Source organism: Anabrus simplex, chromosome 4, assembly GCF_040414725.1.
Source record: "Anabrus simplex isolate iqAnaSimp1 chromosome 4, ASM4041472v1, whole genome shotgun sequence".
NCBI lineage: Eukaryota > Metazoa > Arthropoda > Insecta > Orthoptera > Tettigoniidae > Anabrus > Anabrus simplex.
This window is the reverse complement of record NC_090268.1, coordinates 227,448,910-227,476,135: the sequence shown is the minus strand read 5'-3', so window position 1 is coordinate 227,476,135 and position 27,226 is coordinate 227,448,910. Positions and strand designations below refer to the sequence as shown.

The window sequence follows — 27,226 nt, the reverse complement described above, 5'->3', positions numbered from 1 at the left end:
TATTTCTGCTTGATGAAGTTGTGTTTCCAAGATAAGTGTCATTTATTTCATCAACTCTGCACTCACTACTTCTAGTTTCTTTTTGATGTCGTCACATGTTTGTTTGTTTTCGAGTGTGGCTTGCCTGGCTTCATTGTTCTCTTGTATAGCAGAATTGAGCCCGTAGTTTTTTAGACAATGCCTACACTGCTAATTCTTCCACATGAGGGATCCATTATTTGATGATAGGGCCTTGAATTCCATTACATTGACTGACGTGCATTTTCTGTGAAACCAGAGATTACATACTCCGTCACAGCCAATAGCACTATCTTCATTTGAGAATGCTGTATCGCATTTTGCACATTTGTTTTCTCTTTGATTGTCTCCCATTGTCTGCTTGATCTTTACAAACTCAAGAGGGCTATGTCTTTGAAGGCTAACCCGATATAAGGAGCGCACCCTATTCATGTCACAAAGTAAGATGGCTTCCCTTTCAAAACTGAACTGCGTGATGTTAATATTCAACTAATATTTACTATACCACACTTTTATTCTTGTGAATAACACTTCCTCGAATTAAAATTCACTCTAGGAATTGAACTGGACACTAATAGCTTCACCAAAACACTACAGCACTGAGTTTATAAGGTTTCAACATGCACCAATTGACTTGTTGAGGAGCATTAGTTTTTTTTTTTTTTTTTTTTTTTGTGAAATTATTTTATTGGAGTCATCTATAATTCCCATCAAAACATCTTTTATTAGTTACTTTGCTAATGAGACTGCATTGTGGTGAGAGGGGTTCAGAAATTCCAGAATCTCTCTACAGGTTTCCCAGACAGCAAAACGAATCTCAAAACCAATACTAATTGGGAAAATGCTTCGATACCAGTTGTTCCATCGTCAATGATAGACACAAAATTTGCTTCTGATACTTTCCTCTTCACTCTTTCTTGACACTTCGAGCATACAAGGAAGTAGGCCTAAATTGTTCTGTATTTCTTTTGATGTGCCTTTAAAAACTATAGCTTTCAAAGGTTGTTTCTAAGGGCAATGTCAATTTTTGAACTAAAATTTATAAGACCTCGAAAAATCCCCGAGTTTGCTGACTCGAATGACTCGTGACCCCTAAGAGCAAATTTATATATATATACCGTCAAATTTGATGCATTAAATAACGCTTGTATGTTTTATTATTCATCCACCTATTCAATACAATATAATCTTAAAAGTTAGGACATTGTCCTTATCAAAATTGTTAACATGAAATTAATATATTAGATGGTACATGTTTTGCCTATCAGTAGTAGGCATCATCAGCCATATTTTTCACCTTAGGAATAGATCAGGTATCTGATTGGAAATAACTTATGAATGCTGTTAAAAACTATGTCTTTTAAAATGTATTAGAGATTGCTAAACAACTATTACAATATAAAATGTAGTATGCTGTTACTTGACAATATTTGTGATAATATTGGAGTCTAAAAACATGACAATCATTTGAGGATTATGACATATTAAAAGATATTACAATAAAGATAAAAATCAGAAAACACATTCCATTTAGTTGTCAGATGGCGTGTTGTTAAAAACTTATGGAAAGTTGAGCAATGGTAATGGTCGTTGGTTCTTGAAGTTAATAAATATTGATTTTTATTTATTTGCTTATAAAGTTTGAAGAATTTTCATATGGCCTGGTTCCTTTTGAGATGATATTGGAAATGTTGTTGTCTTAGGCTATATTGAAGTCTGTGTAGACGTCATTAGACCATCTTCTTTGATGTGGTAAGAGTTTGTGATAGGTGTGGCTCTTTGCTCTTGGGCGTGTTGAGGTGTGCGTATTAGTTGGAAGGGAACATTGTTGTCTTTTGGTGGTTAGCCAAATGTATGATGAATTCTCTAATTAAAGAATTTATTTGAAAATTTAATGAATAACCGTAATTGGAATTAAGGGGCTGAATAGTGGAAGTTAAATGAAGAGTGTTGACACTTGCCTCTTTGACCGCTGAGATGTTAGCTTACGTTTAGAGTTTTAGAGTAACTGGCAGTCGCCGAGCTCTTACTTCGTATGTTGTATTTGTGAAGTCTTGGTGGAGGGGGCTGAGCTTGAGAAGGTGTGGCTGAGGGCCCATTCGCTGCGCGTGAGGAGGAGTTGTCGGCAATGAGAGGAGGGGAGGGGTTTGTGTGTTGGATTGGTGGGCGTGTATTCAGAAGGAATGGTTTTTGTAATAGAATTGGAATCTGTTCATAAAGAGGACTTTTGTTATCTATTACGTCATTTAAGTTCTTGTCTTTGTTAAACTGTTGATCTAAGATGATGTATAAGTTTTCGTATTCTGTCATGAGCTTACTTTTTCAATTCTTTTTAAAATTTGTAAATCCTGATCTATTGTAGTAAATTTGTGACCTGTTTCTTTCATGTGGTTGCTCATCGCAGAGAAATTACGAGGGCTATTTTTTTTCAAGGTCCGATCGGTCGCGACAGTCAAACGCTCGCGAATATATGATGAACCGCTGCGCAGATGTGTTGAGCAACGTCTCTGAAATTACCGTTATGCGCCTCACCTCAGTCCCGTCAGTAGTGAACGTGCATCGCACTCGTAAACATGGCTACAACGATCACTTCGCCCGCCAAGTGTGAAGTGCGCGGTGTAATTCGATTTCTTCAGGCTGAGGGGTGCAGTGCAGCCAAAATTCATCGCCGAATAAGTCGTGTGTATGGTGAAACGTGCATGAGCGACAGCAAAGTGCGACAATGGTGCAGGAACTTTACAGCAGGGCGTACAGACGTCCATGATGCAGGCGGCCAGGGAAGGAAGCGTGTGTCAACCGATGATCTTGTTCAGCGTGTGGATCAGGCAATTCGAGAAAATCGTCGGTTCACAATTTCTGTGTTGAGTGCTTCGTTTCCTGAAATTTCCAGGTCAGTTCTCTACACAATTGTGAGTGAGACACTTCAGTACCGCAAACTTTGTGCGAGATGGGTTCCGAAGATGCTGTCTGACCGTCACAAAACACAGCGAATGGGCGCCGCTTTAGCGTTTCTCCAGCGCTACCATGATGAAGGACCGGATTTTTTTAACAAAATTGTCACATGGGACGAGACATGGGTTCATTTTGAAACGGAAGAAACAAAAGAGCAATCCAAACAGTGGATGCATTCGCACTCCCCGAGTAAGCCAAAGAAATTCAAGCGAACATTCTCCAACAGAAAGTGTATGGCTACTGTGTTCTGGGACCGGAAAGGAGTTCTGTTGGTGGAATTCATGGAATGTGGTTCCACCATCACTGCAGCCGCATACTGTGCGACTATTCAACGTCTACGACAGGCAATTCAGAATAAGCGGAGAGGGATGTTGTCATCAGGCATTGTCCTCCTCCATGACAATGCTCGGCCGCACACTGCAGCTGCCACCACGAACCTCCTGCAGCGTTTCCAGTGGGACGTTTTCGATCACCCAGCATACAGTCCGGACCTGGTTCCATCAGATTTTCACCTCTTTGCTCACATGAAACGCTGGCTAGGAGGACAGCGTTTTGACACCGACGAGGCGCTGCAGACCAGCGTACAAAGATGGTTACAGGCGCAGGCGGCGACATTCCATCAAGAGGGCATTGACAAGTTGGTACCACGCTCTACGACAAATGTCTCAATCTGCGAGGCGACTATGTTGAAAAATAGCTGTGATGTATCAGTAAGTGTTACTAATAGAAAAGTGTCAAATTTGTACTGCTGTTTCATTTCGTGACCAATCGGACCTTGAAAAAAAAAATAGCCCTCGTATGTTTTTGGGCGTTATAATGTTCTGCATATCTAGTTGAGAAACAGCGGCCAGTTTGACCAACGTAAGAAAAATTACATACTGAGCATTTGAGTCTATATATACCCGAGCTTGAATATTTACTATTGGTTGAATTGACTGAGCTATGATTAAAAAATAAATTTAGATTTGTATTCTGTGTTGTGTAAGCGATTTTTATATCATGTTTTCTTAAAGGATTGGTGATTTGATGGATTTTTGGGTTGGTAATTGTGAATTTTGCAAATTTTGGTTTGTTGGGTTTTATTGGAGAATTTTAGTCTGACTTTATTAATGATTTTGTTGATCATATCTGGATTGAACCCGTTGAATCTGGCTATTTCTTTTATGAAATCTAATTCATTTTTTAGATTATTCGGTGAAAGAGAGATTTTTAATGCTCTGTATACTAAACTGTAATAAGTGGTTTGTTTATGGGAATTTGGGTGCAAAGATTCGTTTTTTATAGTTATTGGGGTAAATGAAGGCTTGGGATAAATTCGGAAATCAAATTTGTCCATAACTCGCATGATTTTGATGTCTAGAAAATTGATTGAATTGTTGTTTTTGTTTCCTTTGTGAACTTTATATTATCGTCTAAATTATTTAGAAATATTAGGATGTTGTCACTATTGTTAAGTTATCAATAATTGCTAATGTGTCGTCGACATAATGGAGCCATAAACTGAGTCTGTTAATGTTTTTTACTATTTTATTGTGTTTTAGATTGTCCATGTAGATGTCCGCTAAAATGCCGGAGATTGAGTCTCCCATAGCTAAGCCTTCTTGCTTATATATTTTGTTGTTGAAAGCAAAGTAATTATTGTGTAAAACAAAACTTAGTAACTTTATGAATTCGTCTATTTCAACACAGCGCAGTGTTTGGAGAGGTTGTTTTTTATTATGGTGATAGTTTCGTTGACGAGTATATTTGAGTACATGTTCGTGATATCAAAGGAACAAAACGTGATTTGGTTGTAAATTGAATTTGTTTAAAGTTTCGCAAAGTTCGATAGAATTTTTGATGGGATTTGCATTGTGAAATTTAAAATGTTTTTTTAAGAACTTGTGGAGGAACTGAGAAGTTTTATAAGTGGGACTGTTTCTGCTATTGATTATTGGTCTGATGGAGATATCTTTTTTGTGTATTTTAGGTAATGATCTTGCTGTAGGTAATTTCTGATTCATGCTTGTTGTTTTAAGGGGCCTAACATCGAAGGTCATCGTCCCACCAATTTCTGATTCATAGTGATCATTTTTTGATAGTCTTGTTCATTTAGTAGGAATGTTGAATTTTTAAGGAGTGTTTTTAGATTGCGTTGTGTTTTTACGATGGGATCTTTATGGATTAATGTGTAGGTTTTATCGGAGAAAAACTCTTCTGTTTTTTTTTTTTAATGTAGTCGTTTTTATTCATTAAAACTGTTGTATAGCCCTTTTCAGCCTTTGTTACTATGACGTTATTGTTAATTTTAGTTTTTAGTTTTAGGTTTTGTTTTGAAAGGTTAGAATTGTTGTTAGTTATTATGTCATTAACGAGTGTAGGTATTTTCTTTTTTATTTCGTATTTAACATCGTTTTGTTTCTCTAAGGGAATCTGTTTGTTAATATTAGATTCGGTTTCGGCGATGGTGTTGATTACATCTTTGACCTTTTGTGGATTAGGCCAGTAGTATTTATGCCTTTATTGAGCAGATTCATTTCATTATCTGAGAAAATTGTGTCAGATAAGTTAATTGTAGTGGGACTGTTCATCAACGAAGGGGTAGAAAATCTGGTGTTCCTGTTCTGGTTGACGGCTTTGGGTTTGGCTTTTTGTAAACAAGTTAGCTTGTGGTTTATTGTCTTTTGTTTTCTATCTAATGTTAATGAATTTTATCACATGTAATAAAATTCGATGCAGTCGATTATTTTAGAAAGAACATAATGATTTTCCCTAACTTGGTCATTGTGCCTTTCTACAGTTTGTCTGTACGCACTGTTGACTTCTTGTCAAACGTTCTACTTTCTTAAGAAATTGTATTTAACATGTACATTTATGTGAGATTTAGACATTTTGTGGTTTGTAATTTTCTGGGATAAATGAGCATGGTTCATAATGCCTGTTTTTGTCCAAGCTCCTTTTGCATTGATTGTCCCAAATAACAAGCTTGGAATACAAATGAGACTATTTTAAATTTCACATGCACAGATCCATTCATACCTATTATAATTATGTATACTAAATTTTCGTGTCACTTTTTTGTCTTTATATTTTGTTTGTCTATTTGAAGCACTGGAGTAAGTCTACGACAGTTTTTGCTCCTATTCTGTTTTCAAGAGAGGCAGGGATGATAGTTTGTTTTTATAATAGTCTATACACTATTAATATTACTAAGCATACTCATTGTACTTTTAGTTTGCATATAACTACATAAATAAACTCACAAATACCACAGACTAAAAGCAGCTCAACTGACAATACCATCAATCATACCATCACAATCACCAAGCAAGTTGGCCATGCAGTTGTGAGCTTAAACTAAAAGCAACTCCACAATAAACACACCCTCATACCACCATCAAACAGTGGAATGGAAATGGTGCCAGCATGCAGATTGCATTTTTTAATAGAAACTTTATTACCGGGCGTGCTGGACGTGAAGTTACGGGTGCACACCTGTGATCTTGCATCCAGGAGATAGTGGGTTTGAACCTCACTGTCAGCAGCTCTAAAAATGGTTTTCCATGGTTTCCTATTTTCACACCATGCAAACGCTGGGGCTGTACCTTAATGAAGACCCCAGTCGCTTCCTTTCCACTCCTCGTCCTTTCCTATCTCATTGTCGCTATAAGACCTATCTGTGTGTCTGTGTTACGTGAAACAAATTGTAATAAAACAAAAACATTATTAGCTGCCAAGATATTAGGAACTTGAGAGCTTGTGTGTACGAACTGAACATTTTGTTGCAATACACAGTGCACTATAAACCAGGCAATGCACACAGTGTGGCATTTTTTAATCTGCTGTATGTAGTAACAGTAACAGTTTATTTAGTTTTGCTGCGTTAATGTTGCGGCATCATTATAACTGTACACATTGTCTGTTATTCACAATATTGCTTTGGCAATTGGTTCACCTGATCATGAATAGTAGTAGCCAAAAGGAACCTCACAACATGGAGCTAGCTCCCTACGTGGACGTTGGAACTTGCTTCAGCTAGGTGCATTACAAAGCTTCTCTGAATGCTCATTATTCTGATATTGAACATGACTATGCTCAACTTCATATCTTGCCTCCTGCACCTCCTTGTCTACCATTGAGCATCCCGCCATCTCCCCGCTTAGCCCACCTCCTACAAACTGATTCATGTTTTTAGGAGTTCAGTCTCAGATAAGCTTCTGCATGGTTCCTGCTGTATGTTGCGAACAGTCTTGTATCACAAGTTGCTTGGCTGCTTATTTCAAGCTTATTTCCAGCCAAGGGAAGGAATCAATAAATACGAAGGTCAATCGAATATAAACAGGATTTTTGTTCTTGAACATCAACAGTTGGTAGGACTGGCACTGCGCTTTTGCTTTGCTTAGGCGGAACTGTTAGGAATGGGGAGAGCGTGCTGTTAGATATTTCCCGCCGTTTCATCAGTAATGCTCACGATATCGGAGCAACAAGTGCACCCCTTCACTGCACAATGCATAATTATAAACATTTTTTGCTTGTGAAGGAGTTACAGGGGCGGAAATTTGCCAGAGATTGACTGCACAGTTCGGTGATCAAACATCGTCAAGGACGCATGTGTTTGCCTGGCATAAAAAGTTCAGGGAAGGACGAGTACGTGTGGAAAATCAGCAACAGGATTGCCGTCCTTGGACCAGCATTACAGACATTTGTGCAATTAAAGACATTATTGACAACGGTCAACAGGCGACAGTATCAGAAATTACAGGACAAGTCGGAATTGGTTATGGCAATTGTTAAGCAATCATCACAAATGACCTACAGTTCTGTAAAGCGTGTTGACCGAAAATATGAAGTTGAGACGTTTGGAGGTCTGTCAGAGGCTTACAGCAAGGTTTGCGGAAGAAGGTGATGCATTTTTGAATCGGATCGTCACCTGCGACGAAACGTGGGTCCACTACTACATTCCCAAATCCAAACAAGCCGGTAAGGAGTGGTGGAGGAAAGGGGAGGCAGCATTAGTTAAAGCAACCATTTTTTTTTCAATCGGCGAGGCATTTTGCTGATTTATTTTTTGCATGAGCAACGCACAATTAATGCTGCTTACTACTGAGAGCTGTTGAACAAGGCGAGGGTTGCATATTGCCACAAAAGACAAGACTAGCCGATTCGACAGGTCATCCTCCTCCACGACAATGCGCGGCCCCATACTGCAGCTCTAACTGTCTCCAAGCTACAGGAATTGCACCGGACTACATTTGATCATCCTCCTTACAGCCCGGACTTATCGCTCTGTGATTTCCATTTATTCGGACCGCTTAAAAAAGCTCTTAGGAGGGCACCTATTTGAAGATGACGAGAGTGTGGAAGACTTTGTGCACAACTGGCTGGTGATACGACTCTGTTCTTTTTAAGATGAGGGCATCAAAAAGCTGCCCATACACTGGGCAAGTGCATTTCCAAAGCAGGAAACTATGTGAAAAAATAAATTGTAATTGCCTAGTGTGTGTTTTTCAATAAATTAATTTAAATAAAAAATAAAATCCCCTTTATATTTGATCCTCCCTCGAAAAGTGCAGGGAAAGGATTTTACCGAGCAAGCTGGCCATGCGGTTAGGGTTATGTAGCTGTCAGCTTGCCTTCAGGATATGGTGGGGTTCGAACCCCACTGTCGGCAGCTTTGAAGATGCTTTTCCATAGTTTCCCATTTTCACACCAGGCAAATGTCGGAGCTGTATCTTACCGGGCGAGTTGGCCGTGCGCGTAGAGGCGCGCGGCTGTGAGCTTGCATCCGGGAGATAGTAGGTTCGAATCCCACTATCGGCAGCCCTGAAGATGGTTTTCCGTGGTTTCCCATTTTCACACCAGGCAAATGCTGGGGCTGCACCTTAATTAAGGCCACGGCCGCTTCCTTCCAACTCCTAAGCCTTTCCTATCCCATCGTCGCCATAAGACCTATCTGTGTCGGTGCGACGTAAAGCCCCTAGCAAAAAAAAAAGGAGCTGTATCTTAAGGCCACAGTCGTTTCCTTCCCAGTCATGCCTGGAGAAATCATTTTAAGCATTATTTAATACTGTGTAACTCTTCCTCTGGATTTGATAATCGCCTGGAATCTGTTAGGGAGCGAGTCAACAAGGTTGTGCAGGTGCATCGCATCCACGTTAAGCCACTCGCTGAGGATTTGATCATGCAATTCCACAAAATTACAAGGATGCTGATGTCTGTGTTTTATCCGCTGTCCCAACATGTCCCACAAATTTTCATTGGGGTTCAAGTCAGGTGGTTTTTTTTAAACTTTTTTTTTTTTGCTTTACTTCGCACTGACACAGATAGGTCTTATGACGACGATGGGATAGGAAAGGCCTAGGAGTGGCAAGGAAGCGCCCGTGGCCTTCATTAAGGTACAGCCCCAGCATTTGCCTGCTATGAAAATGGGAAACCACGGAAAACCATCTTCAGGGCTGCCGACAGTGGGGTTCCAACCCACTATCTCCTAGATGCAAATTCACAGCCACACATCCCTAACCGCACGGCCAACTCGCCCGGTCAGGTGATTTTGCAGGCCAGTGGAGAAGTAATAGGGTTGGGGGTTTTTCATAAAACTACTCACATATGCATCCAGCTCAACTTTGGTGTTGTCATCTTTGAAAAATCGGGGTATCAATAGCATACTCACCATGCAGATGTTGACTGAAAGACAACACGTGATCATTCAGAATCTATATATATAAAATGAGAGTTTTGTCAGTACATTGCTCAGAATTTGAAAAGAATGGTATTTCTGTATCGGCCATGTCCACAGTAACAAGAAAATGCACTTTTTACTTTTCCGTAATTTCTGTATGTATGTATGTATGTATGTATGTATGTATGTATGTATGTATGTACACGCATCACGAGAAAACGGCTGAAGAGAATTTAATGAAAGTCGGGGGATGAGCCACTATAATCTAGGCTATAAATTATTTTACTCACATTGAGTGAAATGGTAGTTTAGGGGAAGGCCTCAAATTTAAGTCTCAAATATTTATATTATTAGTGGTCCTATTGATAAATACTACATAACTGAAGTTATGTAGAATTAAATTTCCGATCATTTATGTCTTAACCATTTGTACCGTACCGGCTATGAAGACAGATATTCATTAATTTGTATTTCTGTTGCTAAGTCCATATTAACGCCAAGCCTTGAGAAAATGGACTAAGAGAATTTAATGAAAATCGGTATAGAGAGTCTAAGCTATAAACAGTCCGGCCCCATGGTGTAGGGGGCAACGCGTCCGCCTGTCACCCGGCAGACCCGGATTTGATTCCCGGCCAGGTCAGGGGTTTTTAATTGTAATGATTAATATCCCTGGCCTGGGGACTGGGTGTTTGTGACGTGCTGAATCTTCGGTTCATACAATATGGTGCCAGTAGGGGCAAAAGATCCACATGGGTCGACGCTCCGAACAAATATAATTTTTTTTTACTTATAAGCAATTTTAGTCACCCTGGATGAAATTGTAATTTAGGGGAAGGCACCTAAAATTTAATTTTTAAATGCGTATGTTATTGGTCCTATCGAAAAGTACTACCTATACATAACAAAAGTTATAGAGAATACAATTTCTGATCATTTAAGCTTTATCCAGTTGTACTATACCAACTAGGCTATAATTATAATAAAAGTGGTATTTCAGAGTCGGAAGAAAACTAAATGTGAAGGCCTACAATATCGAAAGTGCAAATATTTATCAACAATGACATTACATTGACTATTGTTTGTTGTGATGTGTTTGTCTCTTATGCTGCCACTGAACTACGACAGATGGGATTACTGCTGCATACCGAGTATAACAGCCTGACTGGATATTGGCGGGAAATAGCTGGGGAGTGATAAAACTTTCTTCTTTAGCATGCCATTTCTCTGGTTCATACATTTTCTGATACTGATGGTACGTAACACACTGGTTCATCATAGTATTCCAGCTATTCGATCCCTACTCTGACGTGCTTTTTTGAATGAACAGTGTGCTCACTTAAGGCGGTGGCTAACTTATTGGTAGTAGTATGACCTGGTCTAGAATTACAATCTGGGCCTATTCCAAATTATAGTACCACAGTTCACTAATAAACTCAAAATTCAACCCTGAAAAGAGCCGTTTCTTAAGAAGAGCTTCTTCCTCTTCACTTTTATTAAATTCTACATTCATTTTATTCCAAATTAGCAATGAAGAAGGGGTTTCTCCTCTGGCTTGGATGAAGAATTTGCCTCCAAGTCAGATAGATTTTCCTGCCGCCAGTGTAGTGAATTGAGATTTCGTGACTCATCGGGTACTCCTAAGAAACATATTGGTAAAAGGGCATAGGTTTTGCCCTGGGACTCTCCACTAATCGACACTCCACCCGCCCCCCCCACCACCACCCCCGCTGAAAAAAGACTTGAGTGTTCACGCATCACGGCTGTGTGCAGGTTGGTCGTTCCAGCTGTGGAACTTTGGACTGCTAGATCGGCAGCATAGCACCGTTCATTAAAAGTGAGAAAATGTGTGGTTTTTCATTTGATCTAGTAGTTCATATGAAAGCATTGCTTTTAATCGTGCCATTCTTACTGACGTCAATTTAATGACCTATGTTCATTTTGGTTGGGAAAACCACCAAGACCGTCTTTCTCAGGATGTCAAAGGCAGGTGGAGAGTGAGTGTCTGCCATTATAAAAAAAATTCCCCAACCTGATTGTGACTGATGGTAGGCAATGGTAGGCCTACCATTACAATGAAAATTCTCTAACCCAATCTTCATATGAGAAAAGACGTTTGGTGAATTCTCCGCCGCGTTTGTAGGGTAACGTTAAGAGCTTTCAATTTAATACAATCTTGCTCACAATGTGTACACTACCTATCCTAGAATTCTCTATACAATGTAGAATTCCATAGCGAAGCACGGGTACATCAGCTAGTGTTTAAATAAACATGCTGGTTCATTATTCATGAGGTATATTTTTGGGCTTTAGCCGTGTAATTAATTATAAAAACACACTCAACGCGTTTCAAAAGGAACCTTGCCTTTCTTCATCAGGAGACATAGAGAAATGAAACGACGCATAACAGGTTGCTAGGAGAAAGCAACAAGGAACTTGAAATAGTGCCCTAAGATGTAAACGGGACACCATTTTAGCTCCACGTAGAGACAACGAATGGCAACAGTAAAGCATTACTCTCTAATGGTTCTGATAATAGGTAGCCATGATTCACTGAGGTTGTAGCCTGTATCGCGGTTGAAATTATCTGGGTGTTTACGTATTTCAACCATCTTCCTGATAATTCTTGGGCGATATTGCATTATACGGGCAAGAACATCCACTTCTTGGAACAAAACATCATGACCAGGTGTTAAGGCATGATCAGCAACAGCTGATTTATCAGGTTGGTTGAGTATGATACATCTGGTATGTTCTTTGATGCGAGTACATACCGTTCTTGAAGTCTGCCCAATATAAACCTTGCCACAAGTACACGGAACTCTGTAGATACCAGGTTGTTGCAATTTAGGCAAACTATCCTTAGCTGGTCGCAGGAGTTGCCTAATCTTAATTGACGTTACAAAAACAGTTCATATATGGTGCCTACGTAAGATTTTAGCAATACGATCCGTCGTGTTATGTATGTAAGGTAGGTAAGCATTTCTTTTTACATCTTTTTCCTTAAGAGACGTCCGATTATGTGTCGATTTAAGAACCATTGAGATCAAAGCTCTGCTGTAACCGTTGCTCTCAAAGGTGGTTCTCAAGGTGTTAATTTCCTCTTGTAGAGCTGACACTTCACAAATCCTCCTGGCCCTGGTAGTCAGAGTTTTAAGGATACCATATTTCTGGACAGGGTGATGGTGAGAATCTGCGTGGAGATATCTATTGGTGTGCTTACGATAAACGCTGTGTCCTAAGGATCCATCCTCTTGCGATCTCTTCAGTGAAAATATCATTAATGAGAGACATAACACCATCAACAGGTACTTTCGTAAACACCACGTCGAGACTCACCAAGATATTGCCTGACTGAAGTGATATAGTTTTTAACTTCTCAATGAAATGTGTGGAATCCTTAATATAGGAATGGGTGTTACCCAAGTGTGGTTGAAGTAGACTACCTAAATATTTAGAAAGAGCATATGTCGGGGAACCAATCATACTCACAATAGGCCTAAGAGGAGCACCTTCCTTATATATTTTGGGAAGCCTATATAGTCTCGGAGGAATAGCATCCCCTGGAAGGAGACTCTTCGCTGTATCTTCTGGAAAAGAAGATTGCTTGACCAGTTTGAGGGTACAGCGAAGAGTCTCCTTCCAGGGGATGCTGTTCCTCCGAGACTATATGGGCTTCCCAAAATACATAAGGAAGGTGTTCCTCTTAGGCCTATTGTGAGTACGATTGGTTCCCCGACATATGCCCTTTCTAAATATTTAGGTAGTCTACTTCAACCACACCTGGGTAACACCCCTTCCTATATTAAGGATTCCACACATTTCATTGAGAAGTTAAAAACTATATCACTTCAGCCAGGCGATATCTTGGTGAGTCTCGACGTGGTGTCTCTGTTTACGAAAGTACCTGTTGATGGTGTTATGTCTCTCATTAATGATATTTTCACTGAAGAGATCGCAAGGCTTTATTAACACTGCATGACCCCCTCCTACTTTCTATGGAATGGGAAATATTATGAACAGACAGATGGCGTGGCCATGGGAAGTCCTCTCTCTCCTGTTGTGGCTAATTTCTTCATGTAAAACTTCGAAGAGAAAGCGTTGTCGTCGGCACCTTGCAAACCGAAGATCTGGTGGCGTTATGTGGATGATACGTTCATCGTATGGACGGAAGGTGAAGACAATCTTAGTCACTTTCTAGATCACCTTAATCGCCAGCACCCTTCCATTTGTTTCACCATAGAAATGGAATCTGACGGCAAAATACCATTTTTAGATGTTCTAGTCACCAAGAAAGAGGATGGATCCTTAGGACACAGCGTTTATCGTAAGCCTACACACACCAATAGATATCTCCACGCAGATTCTCACCATCACCCTGCCCAGAAACATGGTATCCTTAAAAATCTGACTACCAGGGCCAGGAGGATTTGTGAAGTGTCAGCTCTACAAGAGGAAATTAACACCTTGAGAACCACCTTTGAGAGCAACGGTTACAGCAGAGCTTTGATCTCAACGGTTCCTAAATCGACACATAATCGGACGTCTGTTAAGGAAAAAGATGTAAAAGGAACTGCTTACCTACCTTACAAAAATAGCACGACTGATCGTATTGCTAAAATCTTACATAGGCACCATGTACGAACTGTTTTTGTAACATCAATTAAGATTAGGCAACTCCTGCGACCAGCTAAGGATAGTTTGCCTAAATTGCAACAACCTGGTATCTACAGAGTTCCGTGTACTTGTGGCAAGGTTTATATTGGGCAGACTTCAAGAACGGTATGTACTCGCATCAAAGAACATACCAGATGTATCATACTCAACCAACCTGATAAATCAGCTGTTGCTGATCATGCCTTAACACCTGGTCATGATGTTTTGTTCCAAGAAGTGGAAGTTCTTGCCCGTATAAAGCAATATCGCCTAAGAATTATCAGGAAGATGGTTGAAATACGTAAACATCCGATAATTTCAACCGCGATACAGGCTACAACCTCAGTGAATCATGGCTACCTATTATCAGAACCATTAGAGAGTAATGCTTTACTGTTGCCATTCGTTGTCTCTATGTGGGGCTAAAATGGTGTCCCGTTTACATCTTAGGGCACTATTTCAAGTTCCTTGTTGCTTTCTCCTAGCAACCTGTTATGCGTCGTTTCATTTCTCTGTGTCTCCTGATGAAGAAAGGCAAGGTTCCTTTCGAAACGCGTTGAGTGTGCTTTTATAATTAATTACACGGCATTAGCCCAAAAATATACCTCATGAATAGTTACACGGGCCATGAAAGTCTAAATGATAATGCTGGTTCATGTTAGTGGTCACCTCAGTGAGCGGGCCCAATCCATGATACGAAAAACAGTCCCAAAACCTCACAGATCCATCTCTGGCTTGAACCTGACCTTGCACACGTCCAGGTTGAAATGCTTCATTTGGCTTTTGGTGCACTCAACGCCATGCATCATTGGAATACAGGCAAAAACATGATTCGTGGGACCACATTACGGTCTGCCACTCAACTACTTTCTACATTCAATGATTTCTAGCACTTCAAATGTTTATTGCATGCAGTTCCCATTGCAATGTTCTTTCGCTAACAGGTTGGGATGGACATTCATTCGTTCTCTGACTACAGCAATTCCTGTCAAGTTTGAAAGCGATTTTGATTCATAAGCCATGAAACACGTCTCGGGGTCCCTCTCAGTCAGGATCTTTTTCTGACCACAACTCTGATGTTGTATTTCGTGGCCCTGTGTAGTACACCTCTGTTTGTAAACACGTTGAACAGCCAGCTGCAAAACACCAACAAATCCAGCAACCTCACTCACTGTATGGCCATAGACACGGACAAAAACGATTGCCCCTTTTTGCCACTCTGTATTTACATCTACTCACGTACACTGTCTCTTCCACGAACCTACTACGCTAGCGTAGCAGCGGGAGAGGTGATATTCCCACGTGGCGCGTCCCAGGTGGCAGATAGGGGGGTCCTAACCGGGTTGCCGGCAGACTTGAGGGAAATAAAATACCTCTCGCAGACCAAACACACAACCCCCTGTGGTTGGGGGGGGGGGGGGCGCAGACGAAGAATACACCCACGGTATCTCCTGCCTGTTGTAAGAGGTGATTAAAAGGGGCGACGAAGGGATGAATGGATTAGAACCGTGAAACTACTTGTGATTAGTACCACCACGCTGGAAACACCATGGGTCACTTTTACTTGCGCATAGTACCACTATGTTAGGTACAAAATAGGTTTGTGATTAGTAGCAACAGAGTGTGTTGCCGGCTTTAACAGTACCTGTAATTGGTACCACTTTAGGAGCGACATCGTGGTTCTGGCTTGCGTATAATTAGTACCCACTATATGAGGAATACCACAGGCTAGTGCAAGTCCCTGTAGTTAATACACGTATGTGATGAACAGCATAGGTTTGCGTTGCCTGTAAATGGCACCGCAATGTGCGAAACACCGTAAGTCTGTATTACATGTGCGAATTTCATTACCTGTGAGTAATACCATAATGTGTGGAATGCCGCAAGTCTACGCTACTTTTGATTAGTACCGCAATATGACAAATACCATGGTTCTACTTTCCTAGCGATAGTACCATTATGAGGGGCCAATGACTTGAACTTTGGACTCCTTTAGACTACAAACATCATCGATTCAGTATTATACTATAGGAGTCTCCTGTTCAGTAATACTATTTTTTTACGTCAGTTTCTGTGAATGCGAGGCATTGCGGGTCGGATCCACTGATTGTTTTGAATTCACATCCATCCATTCATTCTTCGCCCTCACGTTTTGAATTCTGGTCAGTGGAGGATTTTGGACTGTTAATTTGTAATTACATTTCGTCTCATTTCGTACCATTAGGGGCTGATGACCTCGATGTTAGGCCCCTTTAAACAAGCATCATCATCATCATCATCAACACTATCTCCTCGAAACATCTATGTCTTAACGATCGCTACTTCCTTATGCTCTAGTAGAGACAGTGCACGTGCAGTTGAACACGGGACTCGTTCGCTGCGCCATCTGTACAGACTTAACAATCCATCTGTGCGTACGCACTAGGGTGACTTAATTTTTTCTCCTGTGAGCTTACTTTATCATGCACTCGCCAATAGACTTTTTTTTTGTGTGTGTGTACATTTTGAAATTTGTTGTGAAACTACAGTATGACAGAATTTCAATATTGCTGTCTGGATCTCTATCCTATTTGGTATGTTTTTGGAGTTAGTGATGGTTACCAATGAATATGAGGATTCCGGTGAACTTCCGTAATACACTTTTGCTGTGACGGAATGCATGATTATTTTGCTGTTTATTGCATAACATGGCTTGTTCCAAAATATGACCTATTTCTTTTGTTATGTTCAGGAATAAATCTGGAATATTCTTTGTCACCAGTTCTCTGCACATATTTTGTTTTATATCATGAGCAATAGGTTGCGGTGCTCCAGAATATTTTGAGAAGTTCCCTTTATTCTCTCCCATTTGGCTGTGAAATAAGGCCAGGCTGATAATTCTGTTATGCTTACAAGTTTTTATTCCTTCAATACAAGTTCTGGGATGAGGGAGCAATGGAATATTTCAAGATATTTCAGATTCTTAACCTGTCAGTTCTACTGTCTTTATGATATCATGCTTTCCACACTTGGGAACTTAATTAAATCTCTATCCATGTTTTTGTGATATCTTGCTTGTGGTGTCTTGAAATTGCAAAAAGATGCCACAATTTATTCATTGTTCCAGTCCCTTTACATTTTCTTTTCAAGGAATGAACACATTAAAAATCACTGTTGGTTGAACACATCTCATAAATCTATAAAATTAGGCAAAAAATACACAGAAATTAAGAAAATGCCCGATAGGCTAAGAAATTTCAAGTTTCCTGTACATAGGACATTGGGATCATAATGTGATAATATTGTCTTAATGGAGCGTGTGCGTATAGAGCAGTGAAGTCAGATGAATAACATACATTTAAATATTAAGAAGAAATACTTTATCCTGTACTCATCAATAGACAGAATTTTACTAAAAACATGAAATGTCATTCAGTCATTAGCCAAATCATAGAGTGGTTGAACTTTGTAGTATCCATCCATTTTAACAATTTTATCGCCATTGAAGTGAATGTCATTTTAAAAAATTTTGAAATCTGTTGTGAGACATACAGTCTGATCATTTCATTGTTGCTGTCTGAATCTCTATCCTACAGGTACATTCTTGGGGTAAATGGTGGTTACCAATGTAGATGAGGATTCCAGTGAACTTCAGTAGTTTCAGATTTATACAGGACCTGTTGACTCACAGTCAAGCGGTTATTCTTCATAACTGTTCCATTTTAAATCCATTTAAAATGCACTGTAGGCTGAACACATCACATAAATGTATAAAATTAAGACAAAAATGCAGAAAAATAATTTGTCAAAAAATTTTTTGGGGCGTACTATCAAGAGAGTCATGGTCTTCATTATCAAGGCAAATATCTTCAATGTTAGCTTCACTCTAGGTTTCCAGATAATCTGTAGCTTCTTCTGGGGACACAAACTTTCATCTTATGTGACCTACAAGCAAACAACTGCACGTTTAAACGAAACTCCTAACTGGTTTTATGAAAGCATATTGGGACTAAATAGGTTAAGTTGTTGTCATTAATGATCAATTGGTTTTTCATGAATACAGAAAAATGGGGGATTAGAATTCCTTCTCTTGTGTGGCTGCCTGGCCCATAACTTATATGCATCTGCTAAATAATTTTTGAAAAAGTTGATGAGAGGTTTTCTTGGGCATTCACGAAGCATTAATCAAATGACTACTTTGTGCACACTCACTTGATGTTATACAATCTACTGTGTCATCATTCCAAAGAGTAACACGCTGATTGTCACCAAAATTACTACCTTCACCATAATCTCTGTTGTAGATGTTCTCATCTATCCAAGAGTCTTGATTTTGTTAAAATCAGCATCTTCCTTTAATGACTGTTCTTTGACCGGTTATGCAATATTGAGATTGTACCAGGGGTACACCTTCTCCAGCCAGTTAAACTGTGCACCTTCTATAAGGCCATCTATGTAATCGAGCCTAAACTAACATTATGCAGGCTACTTGGATTTTCAACTGTGAGAGAGATATCTCTACCATTGGTCTAAGTGCCCCCTCTGGCGGGATCAACGATAATTAATTCTTAAGGGAAAATTGATTGGCTAACCTTAGTTTTTGAAGATTATTTTCTTTATGTGTCAAAGTTGTCAGAACTTCTGCTGGTTCCTTCTGCATTCAGAAGGCCCAGCAACTCAAGGTAATGGCAGAATTTTCATAAAAATGTGATAGCTCCTGCAGATAGCTTGAGGGGAAGGTTTCAATGTCTTTTATTTCATGTAAATTTCTAATCTGGTGGTTTAAATGTAGTATTTTTGGCCAGTCTGAGGACTCTGTTCTATTCCCTACTGGGAAATCTGTAATGTAAGGGAACAAAGAGTGATTACCCTCTGTTGATTCCCATTCACCTTCGTATGGGGTGACTAAAGTTTTTAAACCTTTAAACTTCTTAACATTCTTTTTGGTATTTAATTTCTCATTTAGTCACCCCGCTGTAAAATAGGCTTAGCTTCTGTATCATTGGGCCATAAGCCCACTGAGGGTTTTAAGTTTTTCCAGAAGGAATACAAATGTTTTGCCTCCTTAGCATTTTGTTTATGGCAGATTACAAACAACGCTTTCTTTTTACATTAAGGCCATTTAGTATGGGCTCTCTTTTCCCTGTAAATTGATTGTGGTGTGCAGAAATGAGTCTGGTGTGAAAGTCCCTTGAGGGACGGAAAGTTATAAACTGTTGAGCAATAGACAGGCCCACCTCGAGGTTCCCTTGTGTAAATTCTTTAATTAAGAGCAACCGAAAGGTTGGAAGTGCGCAATTATAAACTGACGCCTCTGAGAGGCTGGACAATGATATAGTTGGAGCGCAGACTCCTACAAAGGGTATTTTCCTGGAGCTTACTAGCTCTTATAAAATTTTGTACCTGCCAGGAGCAATCCAGCTCTCTTCTGTGGAAATTAATATTTGTAATTCTCTCAAGTTTTGTACCTGATTTTTGGACTCTTCAGTCATTGTTGTTGGTGCTGACGAGCTCATTATAAGATTGTTATTGTTTATTCAGATCTTCTATTTATCAAATTTTAAATTCAAAATAAAAAGGAAAGAAATAAAATTTCAAAATTTATTTTGTTAACTTATGCTCTAATTAATTCCTTGTCCACCCATTCACTCCAGCCGCTTCTTACACCTCTGTAAACCATGAAAATTCCATAACAGAGATGTTGGTGGAACATTCAAAGTAATGTATCAGCAGTTTAACGACAATTTGTTGGCGCATCTATTCTATATACAAACGATAAGAATGCTATCACCAGTCTAATACCATACACCACAATCACACTTCTCACATAATACTACATCCCTCTTGCAAAGCATAAATACAAATGAAACTTACAAATATGCGTATCTGCTGTATGACTAAGATGCTTGTAGTGAACAAAGGAATTTCTATTATTAAAGACCTGAAAAACCAATAGGACAGAATGTGTTAAGAAGCTTAACCATGGCACCTCTTGTTTTGTGAATCAACATGTATATTTTTTAGGGCGTTCTAATGAACCCAGTTTTTGTTCTCTGTGTTAGTGAACTGTGTTGTCCTTTCCGTGAAAGTAAATATCTTTAAGACTGATTGTATAGTTGGTTTAGACACTTTCTGTGTTCAAGATCGAGAGATCGAATCCTGGAACAGAGTTCGTTGTCATTAATGAGTGCTTAAATTTTTGAGATCCATATCTATAGATTTAATAGAAACCCTTATCAGGACAAATATTGAGACGCTGGTATTTCTTAAATCCGACAGCAGTTGATGGGACTTCAAAAATAATGATGATGTTATTTATTTATTTATGTATGTATGTATGTATGTATGTATGTATGTATGTATGTATGTATTTATTTATTTATTTATTTATTTATTTATTTATTTATTTATTTATTTATTTATTTATTTATTTATTTATTTATTTATTTATTTATTTATTTATTTATTTATTTATTTATTTATTTATTTATTTATTTATTTATTTATTTATTTATTTATTTATTTATTTATTTATTTATTTATTTATTTATTTATTTATTTATTTATTTATTTATTTATTTATTTATTTATTTATTTATTTATTTATTTATTTATTTATTTATTTATTTATTTATTTATTTATTTATTTATTTATTTATTTATTTATTTATTTATTTATTTATTTATTTATTTATTTATTTATTTATTTATTTATTTATTTATTTATTTATTTATTTATTTATTTATTTATTTATTTATTTATTTATTTATTTATTTATTTATTTATTTATTTATTTATTTATTTATTTATTTATTTATTTATTTATTTATTTATTTATTTATTTATTTATTTATTTATTTATTTATTTATTTATTTATTTATTTATTTATTTATTTATTTATTTATTTATTTATTTATTTATTTATTTATTTATTTATTTATTTATTTATTTATTTATTTATTTATTTATTTATTTATTTATAATAAGTATTTCTTTTTTCTATGTTTAGGAGTCTGGGAGTCAAAAATGAATTACTCTCCCCCAACAAACTGAAACAGAAATTTCCATGGATAAATACGGAAGGGGTTGCTTTAGGTTGTCATGGGCTTGAAAATGAAGGATGGTAATGTATTCTGATTCATAGTAAATATTTCATGTTAAATGCATGCTATATTCGTGTGATGCAATAATTCTATTTTATTTAGAATAGAATTTTAAAATAATTGTTAATTAAGGATGAACAAATCTGCAAAGTTTCAATTTTCAGTTACGCTTTCAGTTACTCTAATTACACACATTTAAACAAACTGTGTGCTATTTAGCTGTATTGCTATCTTGGCCTGTCCTATGCAGACTGGAAAGACAACCCTTAGGAAGTTTGTAACTATACTCACAAGTGCACATAACCCCAACCCACAGGCAGGGCACCATGCTGAAATGGGAGGCAGTATTTCAGTTGAGTTATAGCACTTCTGTGGAGGCACTACGGACGTGTTCTAAGCAGTGTAGTGAGCATCTAGGATGGCACGATGTGCAGTGTTGACATATGAATGTGTATGCATAATCGCATTATGTTAAGACAAGGACGTTATTCGGCGCATGGAATGCAATCAAAGTGAAGTTGTTTGAACAAGAAAACGGTAAGGGAGACAGGAACTGTTGATGATTCGCTTCACACAGGTCGTCCAAGGGCTACGACTGCAGTCAGTGACAGTTACCTATGAATTTCTGCTCAGAGGAACCCTGAACGCAATGCTTGATCTTCGGGCAGTTACAGGTTCAACTCCAGACAAGACCGATAACTTGCACAATCAATTCGCACAACCGCTCCACACACTGATCTCCCAGTTCACGACTTGTAACTAACTACTCAACACACTCTTTGAAGCAAGCCTGCTTTTATATTCCTGGTGATGAAGTTCCAGTATCTTCGGGGTATGGCCCGAATACAAGTGTTCTAGTTTTGCCTTCCAGAAAATTCACGGAGGCATCAGACGCAAGTGACAACAGAAGAAGGGGTTGTCATATGCCCACATACAGGTTGGTAGCTATCCAGTCTGACTCATCCTTTCTAGGGACTACCAAAGGGGGGTTCAAGAAAGTTAACAGTTGCACTACCTCAGAACACTATTGTTGTATAAAATAAGATCAGAATTTTTTATAATGTAGAAATTCTCCATTGTGAACCACATGACTTTGTTATTATGATGTGGATGAGTATCTACCTAGTGGCCAGACCAACAAATGGTTCGTCGAGAGGGGTAGCGGCCCTTTCAGAAGTTCCAAGTCAGCAGTCTGGAGGATTAACTGAATAAGTCCTGAAATTTTACCCTATATAGACTAGCTATGTAGATGACTACATTACAGTTAAAAACAAAGGAAACTAAGCTCTATCTGCTAAGGATATGCAACTTTCTCAGTAAAAAATACTCTGGACATGAAATAGGTCTTTGAGTGGAAACTACCCAAGAGGAAGCAATCATCACAAATGGTTAAATGTTAGAAGTGTGAATCACGGTAGTAGATTAGAGACATTGAAAAAAGAAATGGATAGACTAAAACGATATTGATGATGTAGGTGAAGAACAGGCTGGAAGAACAGTATTTTTGGAAAGCTGACTGGAAAATCATAAATAAAATGAAGTAGGGGAAATCAAGGAATTGGTTTAACACATTGATGATGGCCACCGAACGGAGACTGCTAACCCATGTTGACTAGATAGTTCAAGCCTCCAAGAAAAATCGTACACTGCTGCACTCAAACTGCTGTAACTTGAAAAGTATTCAAGATATCAATCTCAAACTTGGAACACATACTCACCAGGTTACAGTTTGTACAGTGTGATACCTTTCAAAGAAATACCTTTTGTGGCTCCATTTAATAGTTTCTCTCAGTATGGTGTAGTAGGAAAGATACTGATCTGCCCTGCCTGCGCTTTTCATATACTTATTATATTCATTTATGCAAGGATTTTTTTCTTTACCTTTACTCCCCGTTTAGTGTTAGCTATTCATCATTAGAAATATCCAATTCATCTGATAACTGATCTGTACATCATTAATCACAAATATCGGTATTCATTAGCAACTGAATGTGCCACATCATGTTGACATCCACACTGAAGCTCCAGGGAATAGCTCTACAGTATATTTCCGATATTATGTTGTTAACTACATGAAGGTTTAAAGAAAGAAAGAAAGATACAGATGGTGATGGCTGCTTTGTGCTCTACATTCCATGACTACACCATTTGAAACTTGTCATGTCACCATTAAATTGTAGCAATGATCAAAGAAATACGAGGTGCATGAAAGTATTCTTTTAGCCCATCAGCTGAGAAACTACAATAATTCTCAGGGCGCGTCACCCATGTGGCACATAAGATAATGAATCACAATTATCAAAATAAGGAAAAATCCACCTATTCAATATACATTGTTAAATGATGTAAGTTATATTAACGTTGAAACATCATGGGACTAGCTTCGTTATGAAAATAATAATTTACAAGATAATGACTCTGGGTATAAATCTTTAAATATTTTATCGTCATATAAGACATCTTGCCATGGTCGTAGCATCATGCACGTTGACTCTTGACCTGTAAGAACAACCATATACATATGTAGTTTCCATGGCTACAAAGAATGTACAATTAGAAAAATATATCAGCACTAACATGTGTGATCCCAATTCTCCATAACATGCTTGCTAGGAGTTCAAATTCAAACCAACAGATAGTACAGCAAGCTTCAAACGATGCCCTTGTGTAAAAACAGAGATTTCTGAGGCCCGTCAACCACCGCTGGCTGCAGTAATACAGAGATCTCCAGGGCCCGTCATCAGTGTTGAGTAAAAACCTAGAGCTACAGTTAAGTTTCTAACACTAGCATAGCAAATGAATTGTTATTGTTATGGAGATACCCGTGGAATGCAGAGGTGAAAGAAGGTGCGGGCTGGAATGGGTCTATCCACAATATGAAAATAAACTTAAAATTTTACTGAAGGTTATATTTTCAATAAATAACACGATTTAACAAATTTTCACTAGGTGAAATAACAATAAAAGATCAGGTACAAGGTATAATTTTACAAACAAGAGCACGAAAGCACAAGTTTAGGGGTCTTTACAAGTTCTGGGCTTCGAGCCCCAATTTTTACAATCCTTGAGTTACTTGCTCAACTTTACCAAGGCAAATTTTTGTTCAAAGGGCAGAAAACCCCTTCATTCAAGGAGCATTTGCTCCAAAAACTGTATCAGGCCTCGTAGAGGCACTTTTACCACATAAAAAGAGCTGGCCCGCTCTCAGTTTTTCACGCCTATTAGCAGGTCATACCAGATTTAACACTTAATTGCCCTCAAGGCACAACTTACATCAAATGAAGCGGGGGTATCTCGTACCCAACCTACTGGGCCTTAGTAGAAAAGGAATAGGTTAAGTAAATGACCCAAAATACAAAATGAATGGAGGCATGTACTTGCACTCCTAAATGAAACTTCTTAAAACCTAAGAGGCGCAAGGCCGATGGAACAGGGGCTATTCCCAAACTATGGAGGTGACTCGTATACTGAATAAATTTAACACATTAAGGACTAGAAGAAAATCAGTTACAAAAACGAAGTAACCTCAAATCAGAATGAAGGGAAGCTCGAGAGGGTAAAGCACTCTCTATCCCCGATTTATAGTTAAAGATATATGTTTTTACATAAACAAGAAGAAATTTACATTTTTAAGAGATAGGTTACATGGTAAAAGTTTTGGACCTTCCTCGCGGGTAAAGCTGCTGAACTAGCAAGAAATAAAGATGTTAAGTGGCCATTATGTTACTGAAGAACTGCTGCCAGAAGAAAGAGGCGCTTCCTGCCTCCTGCTACACGTCCATACACTAAGTTAAATGTTGATGATGTGGCCGAGAGACAAGAAAATCAGCAGTTTTTATACCCTTGGGGAAGATTCGAGACCTTTCATGAATAATTAAGACACACCCACAGGCGTTCATTGGTCACCGTACACAGTTACACACAAAATCGAAGAAGAAAGACACGATTGGTCAAAAATTAATTACAGAAATAATTGATTGGCTACTTCAAAACTGGCGGAAAGAAAGATTAATATTGCCAACCCACAACTGAAAGAACGAAATTTAGTAAAGAGAAAACTTATGAATCCACAATTTCTTCAAAAATAGTTCCTTCACTTTGCACCAGGGTGCATGATCATAGTTTTTTAGTAGAGACATCTATGAGACAATGTCCAAACTTCTTGATAAATAGTAAACAAAAACACGACGAAATTAACACAGTGACATCTTCAGAGCAAAAGTTTAAGTAGATCCAGTTTTAAGTTCACAGTTTCTCCTGTAGAGGAGTACTTTAAGACGGAAAATTCAAATGTACGGCGTAGAGGTGTACCAGCCGGTACAGTTATCAAGATTCAAACTACTGTAGTATCCATCAGAGTTGTTTAGATCTGACTGCTTTCCATTTCAACAGATGTTGACATTAAGTAAATATATTGAGAATAAAAGATTTAATATACTAGTGTCCAAAAGTTAAGCATAAGTTACGAGTAAGCTGGGAACAGGAAATAGACCGCAAATCGCACGACATTATGCACCTACCAATCTTACATGTTCGCTTTTTATAGGAAAGGAGTGTTCCCTTCTTTGACTAGCGGCGTAACCGCAAAGTAAACACAGCCAGTGCCTGCGCCCCGTATTCCCTCAGTTGCGTTTGCCCTGTTATAGTGTGCGGAGTGTAGCCTCATGTTGAACGTAACAGCATAATGGCACAAGGACGCCATTTGGACCCTGTTTTTTCATGGTAGAATACTCGACCGCCTGGAAGCAGGCCAGACACAGACCGAAGTTGCCGTATCCTTGAATGTGCTACAAAGTGTCATTTCCAGGCTTTGGAGACAATTTCGAGACACAGGAGATGTTAGTCGTAGGCCAGAACCAGTTAAAATTGAAATAATGATAAATAGATTCAACCTGTTCAATACAAAAGAATAAGAAACGTAGTAAATTACATTCCCATTTAATAATAAGTAGAAATGGTACCGGTTTCGACCCTAGTCCAGGTCATCGTCAGCCGATTAAAACATGAAAAACAATGCATAGGAAAAGGAAAAGATTAAGTACACTCCGGATCAGTAGAAGAGGCGATATAAATGAATGGGGGTAGACACTGTAAAACTCAGAAGAAGTAAAATGCAAGTCACTCAAAAGAAAACAGTGCGCAATTCTCTGAGCGGCAGCATGGCACACGCAGCGCTAGGCAAAGTCCCACAATATTTATCAATAGTGGAGAATGGTTAAATGAGCCAGTTTTTAAACACTGTCAGGCACAAAGTTGCATCACAATCGAACACATACGAAGATCCATAATCGTGCAGGAGTTGAAGACAAGTAGATCCATTGAAGCAACTTGCCAGCTCCCGGTGATCAGCGCGACACATTCAATATCAGGCACTGTGGTTTCAAAGGCCAAGTAAAATGGAGAATAGCTTGAAGATCCCGTAATTTTCCTCGGTCGCGGGAAAGTAAGTATATAGATAAATATAATACAAATCAATATAATTGGATAAGTAATTGTGCTCCTATAGAATACTTAGAACAGTTGACGTGAAAAAACAATTGTGAAGAGAAAAAAATATAGTAAACAGCGCAATACTGGAAACAAATGAAAACGTATATGCACAGTGCGCAATTTTTTAAAACATAAAAAATTCAGGTCTTGATTGAAGTGGTCGAAATCGGCGCAAGGCAGGAGTTGAGTATGAATGAGAAGAACCGAAATGAAGGTGGAATTGATTATTATTATTTTTTATAAAGAAAAGATAGAATAAATTAATAGAGGAAGAGGAATAGTGGAATAAGATAAGAATAAAAGAAATTGAAATTAAATGGTGTTGAGGAAGCATAAGATAGGGAGATAGATGAAGGAGGGGTAGTTTAGGG

The 27,226-nt window shown here is 38.3% G+C and overlaps 1 protein-coding gene across 2 annotated transcripts in view; it reads left to right on the top strand.

The window, feature by feature from the left end:
* The window catches only part of LOC136871798 (FAD-dependent oxidoreductase domain-containing protein 1), an 89,773-nt gene that overhangs the window by 11,683 nt on the left and 50,864 nt on the right, over positions 1–27,226 (top strand). For both annotated transcript variants that reach the window (XM_067145396.2, XM_067145397.2), the window contains exon 3: positions 21,272–21,385. In XM_067145396.2, the coding sequence (XP_067001497.2) occupies positions 21,272–21,385 (114 nt within the window). The remainder of the gene's footprint in view (positions 1–21,271; positions 21,386–27,226) is intronic.